This window comes from Triticum dicoccoides, chromosome 1B (assembly GCF_002162155.2).
Source record: "Triticum dicoccoides isolate Atlit2015 ecotype Zavitan chromosome 1B, WEW_v2.0, whole genome shotgun sequence".
NCBI classification, from domain to species: Eukaryota; Viridiplantae; Streptophyta; class Magnoliopsida; order Poales; family Poaceae; genus Triticum; species Triticum dicoccoides.
The window spans coordinates 563966741-563975775 of NC_041381.1; the positions used below are offsets into that span (position 1 = coordinate 563966741).

The 9035-nt window shown below is 41.7% G+C and overlaps 1 protein-coding gene across 9 annotated transcripts; it reads right to left on the reverse strand.

Annotated features, from left to right (window-relative positions):
- Positions 1–1688: 1688 nt before the first annotated feature.
- On the reverse strand, positions 1689–9029 carry LOC119348783. 9 transcript variants are annotated; one of them, XR_005169110.1, is made up of 7 exons: positions 8490–9029; positions 6450–6700; positions 5560–5709; positions 3998–5206; positions 3760–3866; positions 2429–2534; positions 1689–2150 (listed from the first exon to the last, which is right to left on the reverse strand). XR_005169110.1 is itself a non-coding variant. In XM_037616773.1 (2 exons), exons 1-2 carry the CDS (start codon positions 8893–8895, stop codon positions 7065–7067), a joined length of 486 nt encoding a protein of 161 aa, XP_037472670.1. In that variant the 5' UTR covers positions 8896–9029; the 3' UTR covers positions 6718–7064. The 9 variants fall into 9 exon arrangements, 1 of the variants encoding a protein (XP_037472670.1); XR_005169106.1 differs by having other exon boundaries at positions 2340–2534; XR_005169107.1 differs by having other exon boundaries at positions 2340–2534; positions 3719–3866.
- Positions 9030–9035: the final 6 nt, after the last annotated feature.

A 9035-nucleotide genomic window follows, 5' to 3' on the forward strand; every position in this document is an offset into this window, starting at 1 on the left:
ACCCCATCAATTAACTATCGAAAAGAAACAAAATGGGCCAAAATAATGATTAGGTTCGAACTCCTATTAAAAGTGTCATCCATTATATTTTAAACAACATGAATTACATAAAAATAAACAAAAAATGATGTGCTAAAATTAGTAAAAAATATAAAGTAAAACATCTAAAAAAGAAAAATCAAAGAATTTGTTTGCCATAATTGAGATAATAAAAATGCCATGAAATTTAAAATTTAAATGCCATGATATAAAAAATGAAATTGCCATGCTCTATATATTCTTTGTCGAAAAGAAGAAATTAGACACACAAAAAAGAAATTTGCCATGATTCAAAAATTAAAAATGCTCTATATATATACATCTGGACTATTCTGTTACGCGTATTATTCTGTTACCCTTTTTGAACTGACCGTTTCAGGTGGTTGTACTGATGTTTTCAAAGCGGTTGAACTGATGCTTTCAGTTGTGTTTAACAGATCGTCTTCTTTAGTTCAAAAACTTTTTGTAATTTTTTTGTCGGAACAGGACGTGTAATATATCACTGGAAAGCTCTTGACAACCATATTTCAAGTATATCGAACGTTTTTGCAAAATCATTATGGTTTAAGAGCAGTTTTGGAAAAACCATTTTTTTCAAAACCGAAAACGTGAATCGTATTTTGGACACAATTTTCAAACGGTTTGTCGGAATTGAGCAAATAAGATGACGTTGGAAAGCTTGTGAAAATCCGCATCTTTCATATATCTATTATTTTTTCCAATTCTATACGATTTAAAAGTAATTTGGAAAACGGTAAAATTCTGGGAGAAACGTATTTTTGCGATTTTTTGCAAACGGTTTGTCGGATTGACGCAAATGATACGGCGTTGGAAAGCTACAGAAAATGCGCAACTTTTTCGTATTGAAATGTTTCTCTAATTCCTTACGATTTAAAAACGAATTCGAATACGGTCAAATTTGATTTTGAACACAATTTTTTTAAAAGTTTGTCGAAACGGGGCAAATAATATACCGTTGGATAGCTATCAAAAATGCAAAACTTAGTCATGTTGAACGTTTTCTCATATTTGCAGTCGTTGAAGAGTAATTTGAATTACGGTGAGACCCATCATGGTGTTTTTCCTTAAAAAAAACAGAGTACTTGTACTGATTTTTTTGTGTGTTATTACTGATGTATTATTTCATAGAGTAATTTTGAATACGGTGAAGCCTGTCGTATTTTTCTTTTTCGTTCCGGAAACAAAGTACTCGAACTGATCTCCGTATGGATTTGTACTAAGCGCGTTTTCACAGATTAAACTTTTACTTTGTTTTTTGGGTAAGGTTTTCCTCTTAAAGTTTCAATGGTTTACGGAAGCATTGCCCCTGTACTTACGTAGTTTATGTCGTCGAACTGAATGATATTTTATTCAAAAAGAAAATCTTTTGTTTGTTTCTTTTTTTTTTGAACTTAACATTTTTTACAACGATGTTCTGAACTTCTCTCATTTTACGACTTGTACTTTTACCATTTGAATTTCTATGGGGTTTCTTTTTTTTGCTTGAACTTTTACAATTTGAATTTCTGCCATTTCTTTTATTTCGAACGGACTACTGTTTTTAACTCGTACTGATCAACATTTTTAATACAAACCATTTTTCCTTTCATCATCTGACATTTTTGTCTAGTTTTGGGTTGCACCCGAGGTAAATGAATCATACCAAATACTGATAGAAAATCATACATTTTCCTCACGAAACCAAACTTCTAAACTTTCCTACAATAATTCTTTGAATTTGCACACACGGCTTAATTGAACTTTTTAACATTGGATCCCCTAATTATACATAACTCTCAGTTTATACGAACTAGTTCTCCTTGGACTGATGTCTGCGTTCCACTTGGACGGCTGCCAGTCACCATGATGGACGAGCTAGTGGCCAAGTGCGGCCAAAGCCACCGGGGGACTGTAGGTGCTTGTGCTTATTCTCAGCTGCGAATTCACACAAGGTGGATGTGATTAGAGGAAGCATGGTTCATGGGTGACCTTCATCTTGCCGCCGGATACGGGCTGCTCGCGCTCGTGGAGGCCGTCGACCGGACTCGAGGTAGCACCACTCGTGGACGGAGATCAATAGAGCCTGACATGCACTACAACCCAATCCAATCCTGTCATATAACAAGGAACAAATAATAATTTATATTTTGTTAATTTCTGAAGGCATATGTACAACAAATTAGAACTTCAAAGATGTATTTTTTTCATACAAACTGTGTCCATGCTATAGGTTTGAATAAATTGAGAGAGAGAGAGAGAGAGAGAGAGAGAGAGAGAGAGAGAGAGAGAGTATTATGTACTAAATTCATGTGGAGAGCAGAGCAGCTGCGCGTCTAGGATGGGCTACCCCGGAGCAAAGCTCGCTCTCCCATTTGTTGGATGACTTAACTTGGATGGCACCCAGTGCTCGACCTGGACGGCGCCCAACGCTCGACTTGGACGGAGGAGTTGCTACGCTCGGGAGGTTCCTCGCGTGTACGGTTCATCTTGTTGGGCTGCCAAAATAGACACAAAAAATCACGTCGAAGCAAATCATCATAAACCTTTTTACAAAACTGCTTGCCAAATCCTGGTTTAGTGAATTTACTATATAATATACTGCCGAACTGTTTATTTAACACAAATAGAACTTTTTTGTAATACACACAGATATAGCATACAACATATTCATAACATCACTTCTCCTAACTGCATTATGATCTATCCATTCAAGAGAGTTTGAACTTGCTAGCATCATCTTCTAACTGCAGCCATCCCATTAACTTTTACAAAACAATTCTCAATATGGAGCAAATAACAACAGGAAGGAGGCCTCCACCATGCACATACAACATCAACATGCTAGTTAGACTGCCCCTTGTGAGCCTCCAAAGCAAATGTGTTACATCTAGGTGATATCTCTGTACTTATAAAGTTTTTGAAGGTGAACTATAGCAAATTTTTATAGTCCACATAAAAGTTTAAATACGTGTACTGCTCCATAGCAAATGTTTTATAGTCCACATGTGCATAAAAGTTAGCTTTTATTTAACAACAAAGAACCATCACAAAAGATTATTTTAGTTCTTCTAGGCATATCAACAAACAGCTTGCGAGCAACAGGAATAGAATAAGTTCTCCCATGCAAACTGAAGAAGTTCTCTAAGCAGAAGAATAAACAACTAGACTCCCGTCCTGGACCCTTAAAGATGAAACACGCAGATGCACGCTTTTACTGGAATAAAGTTATCCACATTTTTGCATACTTGGCGCACCAGAGAACCTGCACTGCTCGATTTGTCAAGAGAGGACTGAGGACAACACATTCCTGTGGCTCTTTTTTGGAGTAGTTGCTCTAAAGCACAGGTAAACAAATGCACAGTAAAATGGCAGCATTACACATACTCAAGAACTAACAGTTTATTGGAAAACGCTGCCAAAATTCTATTTCATGCAAATTTTGTGTCTACTTATTTGGATATCTGCAGCAACCATGTCATACACTAACGAAATATCTTCGAAATGAGACCAATCAAAGCACACAGACAACCCGCAATCATCAACTAAAGTTGTGTTCTTCAGTTACTCTGACCAAGTTCAGTTTTCTTCAGAAAATAGATGAAAAATAGCATTGACTTCGCCATATATATTTTTAGCATGTATTGGGACGGATAGGTGATGAGAAGATGGACCTTCTTACGGTGGAGAAAACTACCATCGGGGGCTGGTAGGAAGACGTACTTGTGGAGGCTCTCAATGGTGCAGCTTGGTCCCCGGCGAGTCCCAGGCGGCTCTCACTGTCTCAAACTGGAAAAAGACCGAAGGCGATGGGGTAGGACAGACGCCGGCTACCGGATCGTTGAAGGTATGATTCAAGAGCAACATCAGTTCAGTTCAAAATAAATTGGCAGTATATGAATTTTGTGCTAAGCAAGCATACACATCAGCACAATGGAATGCCTTGGTGAAATGCACTCACTCAGTTCCCATATAGGCCAATAAGCAAATTAGAACACAAAGTAAGAAGAAAGCAGAGCATCAGTGCTTGTGCGGCATGGATCCGTCAACCCTTTTGCATCCTAGTTCCAGCCAGCATGAGCTAGCACGTCCTGGATCAAGCTGCAGTAGTGCAACACAACGCATCAGAGAGATTAAAAGGTGAGTAGCAGCATGTACAGGAAGGGGAGAAAGCAACTATAGCACATGAGCATCCACGGGCAGAGAGAGATGCAGCAACTTATCTCCACTTGAGACTAAACTTATATAAATTTTATTGTTGAACTTTCAGATATCTTTACAAGAATTGCATGGTTTTAGTGTTTTTGCTTTTTACCTCGTTGCTTCTCTGAACTTACAAAATAAACTTTGTTACATGCGCTCATTAACATAACCACACACACCTGTTGTGCTATAGAAATAACATGGAAACACAAAGGAAATTGAACTTACGATTGGTAAGTAGATGTACTGAAAAGCATTAAAAAGATGAACTAAACTTACGGTCTCTCGAGATCTGAACTGATTGTGTTACAAGTAAACACAAAAATCCAAACGAGCTCATGTGAGTACATGTTAAAAAGATAATTGAGTTCATGTATATTAATTGGAGAAGTTCAAACAGAAACTTTTTTAAGAAAAATGTACTTTTTTGCTATAACAACTATAGTCGTCTTGCCAACCCTGTATATTTAACCGGTTAAAAAGATAATCAAGTTCATGTATATTAAGAGGAGAAGTTCAAAAAGAAACTTTTAAGAACAACTACATTCATCTTGCCACCCATTCAGTTTTTGCTTTGACAAAATCCACACATTTAAAAAGTTTGTACTGGCGTGGGGAAGCCTCGGTTCTTTGACAAAAACTCTCATGTTCTCTTGACAGTTTTAATTTTGTCTGAACTTACTAGTTTCCCGGTTTTGAACTTATAGAATTTTATACCCCAAACTTCTACAGGTTTCTTTAATTTGTATGGAACAAAAACCGAAGGAGTCTGGACTCAAGAATTATACGAAAGAGCGAAACCATGGTGTGAACTTATCTGAGGCTTTTGCCGAACGGAGGAGACGAGGTGATGTAGGAGCAAAACCTGACTCCTTGAATATACAGTAGTTGTGCTGTCAATACTTCTTTTGAGTTCTGATTTCTGAACATTCCCAGTAGTAATACATGTACTGTGCGATACACAATTCTGTCATTGAGCAAGTTAGTTTAGAATAGAAGAACTGGCACCGAATTAGCAGGATTGCATGTCTAACCACAAACCAAGACTAACATGTACTATTTGGTTAGTCTGGGGTGGACTGTCAGAATTTACGAAGGCACTTAATTACCTTGAGTGCACACATGATTTTTTGGGATTTCCTCAAGATTATGCACAATAAAGGATACGGATTGAAAAGAACAGAAAAGCTGAACTGAAAACCAAAATAAATGGCCCCCGGGTTCCCCATATAGCAACTAAAACATTAGTACAACTACACCTTTTATTGCTGCACTACTACTTAAACAAGGTAAATCAATAAAAAAACTGAACTAACATACATGTACTCAATATCTTTGTGCATGTCCATGGCGGCAGTGTGCAACCGTCGAGCATGTAGCTCCTGTGCTGGAAGCAAATGCCCTTAGTGGTGGCCGCTATCACCACAAGTCAGGAATCTTCGACGTATTGCCGGCTAGCATCCATGAAAACTGAGACAAAAATTTGAGTCTTGCACAAGATCAAACTAATATAAACGCTTGCTGCATCCATCATCAGTCATGCATAACCAAGCAATGTGCAAAGCAATGGGCTGGTGTTCTCCTAGTGTGTGTGCTCGACTTGGACGAATGTGCAATGCTTGGTGAAGATGGTGGCCGCAACCAATGATTCTACTTGTACTGGCGTCAACGCTCCACTTGGACGGCTGCATGCACCCCTCGTGGACGAGCTCGCGCCCCAGGGTGGCAAGGCAACCACCGGGGAACTGTACACGGCCGTTCTTTTTTCAACAACGAACCACAACGAAGTGGAGGTGAGGAGGGGAAGCAGGGATATGGAGCCGCTCCCGCCAAATACAGGTGCTCTCGCTCATGGCCACCGTCGACGGGACGCCGACGATGGGATCCGAGGCACCCCATTCATGGACGAGTAGCGGCCGCCGGGGTGAGCCCGCACGGGGTGGAGGGAGGCCGGCGGGTGGCGCAGGGTGGAGGGTGGCTGGCGGGATGTTGTTTGACCACCATGTTGCTAGATGGCTACACAGAACTGTTTTTGTTCTTATATTGCTCCATTGACACCTTTTATTTTCTTTTGAATTTCCACTTATGCGGTGTCAGTATAGCCGACCATTTAAACGAATGCCATACAATACAACCACTAGAGTACTTGTCTTGAACATACCATGTGAAGCTCAAGAGATTTAAAGAGAAGCAAGAAGCAAGGAGCTTACTTGGAAGCCCTGTTACACCATTTTCCGGGTGCCGGGTCGTGTTCCAGACCTGATGGGACCTCAGTTTGGGATCCCAGAGCATGGTGCTATTGACTGTGAAGCCCGATATGGCAACATAAAATCTCTCAAGCTTTGTTGCCATCCCCACTTGTATGCCATCCCACAACTTGTCCCTGTTTGCATACGGGGCCTCCAACACCACGCCATGACCACCATTAGAGATCGTTGGAACAGGCCATGTGCCGAACCACCTAAAGCATGATAGGCAACAGCAAGTCAATACCAAGTTGGAGCTTTACACATCATCCGTTTTTATCCAGTGATACCAGAACATAAAGGTTTCATATTCATTTGCTTGCCATATTAACAGATAGTTGATGTTCCAGGCGAGGAATGTACTGAACTAAACTAAGAATTGAACTGAAGTAAAATTAGATATGGAACTGAAATAAAATTAGAAAGTGGAGTAAATTAAAATAAGAATTGAAACTGAATTGAACTCGACCACCCCGACGCCATGGAGGAAATAGGAAGCCTGGCAGCCTTGGACTACTCAACGCGATGAACTCGACCACCCCGGCGCCATGGTGTTGGACTGGGACGGCGATGCAGATCCTAGAGTGGTGGAGAGGGAGGACCGGAGGACAAGAAGTCTGACCGTTCGATGGAGAACGCGCGGTAGGGCACGCTGGATCCTACAAGGTGAGCTATATGATGAATTAAGAAAACAAAAAAAGCCTACAAGGTGGTGTTATGTTGTATGACTCCATTCGGGGTTTTTCTCCCACAAAAGCAAACAGAAAAACTACATGGCAAAATGAAAATCTTTGGTATAAGAAGTAGTGTCAGGCCCTCTGCTAGAAGAACTCAATATTCAGCGTATTTCGAGTATTTGCTTACTGACATAAACACAGACACGATATTGGGATCCGATTTTCTTAACTTGTAGGCAGCAGAAGGCTTTCATCAAGCATCACTATTTCAGTTTAATCTCACCTTGGGTAATTTTTATTTGAGTTGATCTCTTGTAAGTCGACTAGTCCAGCAAGGAGAAGCAGTGCGAGGTGTGCCGCAGCAAAGCCACGACCTGGGCCGAAAAGTAAGCTCCACAGGCACTACGATGACCCAATCCAACAGCAAAACTGAATATATGTAATGCTCCAATACACACAAAGCACACACACTTAAATTCAGAGAACCAACCAGTTTATGTTCAGAGAATAAATGTATTTAAGCTCAAAGAACAAATGTGCTTAGGTTCAGAGAACAAAACAATCTTCAGTGTGATTTTCTGCGAAAGGATAATCGCACAAGCAACATAGTTGGACTGAAGCTCTAGAAATTTAAGAACTTATGAAAAATATCTAGCCCTAAGAGGCAACTGTGAACGGCCTGAACGAGGCAACATAGTAAAAATAAAACACTATTTTTTTGGTGGAGTGCTCTAGTACCTGAATTACTCTCTTCCCACTTTGTCAAAACTCTATTCCAACTTTGTCAAAACTCGGTACTTTTCTCGACTCTTGTATTTGAACTACTCAGAATTTTTTAGTTGAACTCTTTTAAAAGCAGTAAAACCAAGCAACGCCGTGGCAGCTAGGAACGAAAAAGAAAACAAAGAGAGCTAGCGAAAACGCCCTCACGCCATTTGCTTTGGCCATGGAGCTAGGCGAACATGGCAGAGGCTGGTGGTAGTTCAGAATAGGGAGGATGGCTGCTTTGGCGAAGATTGCAGCCAGGATTCAACTTGTACGGCAGCTAGCGGTCGATTTGAACTGATGACATATATACATGGTGAACTAGAGAGCATCAATTTTTGCTATCAGAAAACACAATTCATCTTTTCCTTTTAGCTATATATCACACTGAACAAGCATCTTGAACTTGTGCTAAGCAAGCAAAACATTAGTACATCGAATGCCTCAGCGAAGTGCACTCATTCAGTCCCCGAATCAAAAAATCGTTGGCTCGGAAGAGGCAAAGCCAAGAAAGCTAGGAAACATTTCATAGAGGAAGAAACATAGAGATAAAGCCTCTAACCATTGTGTCGTTGAACGACCTCATCGCTGCATTGTCGATCGGCCTCGGTTGGCGGTGGTGAACGGACTAGGGTGGCAACTGTGAACGGCCTGGACGCTGCGGCTAGAGCGTGCGTGGCCAGGGACTGAGCAGCGAGGAGGCACATGTGTGGCTGCTCTGGGAGGTTGTGGACGCGGTGGTTGGTGGCCGTCCTCAGGCACGGCGAGGCCCGCTCACCCTTGGACGAAGGGATGGGGACGACCCCTCCATCCAGACCCTCGTCGTGGAGGAGCGACTCCACCGTCGGGGAGGTGGGCAGCTTCCAGGCACACGGTGGCCATTCAGCTGGTGGATGCGCGCTGTCCTGTTTGCCGGCGATGGGGTGGGGTCGGGGAAGAGAAAAAGAAGGGGAGGACTGGAGGAGCATGGACGGCCATGGCAGCAGTGGGGGAGGGCGGCCGCGCCAATGAGCAGCTGCGGGAAGCAATGCTCGGTCGAATGTGGAGAAGATGCCGGCTCCGACGGACGGAGGGACCGCCGTCGCGATTGGGCAGAGGGGGCGGCCGT

What these genes read in the sequence shown, in the direction of transcription:
- LOC119348783 (XM_037616773.1), bottom strand. Translation starts at nt 8,895, where the DNA reads ATGCTCCTCCAGTCCTCCCCTTCTTTTTCTCTTCCCCGACCCCACCCC. An exon ending in GGTCGTTCAACGACACAATG is followed by an intron (nt 7,145 to 8,489) that starts GTTAGAGGCTTT and finishes CTCACCTTGTAG; the next exon opens with GATCCAGCGTGCCCTACCGC.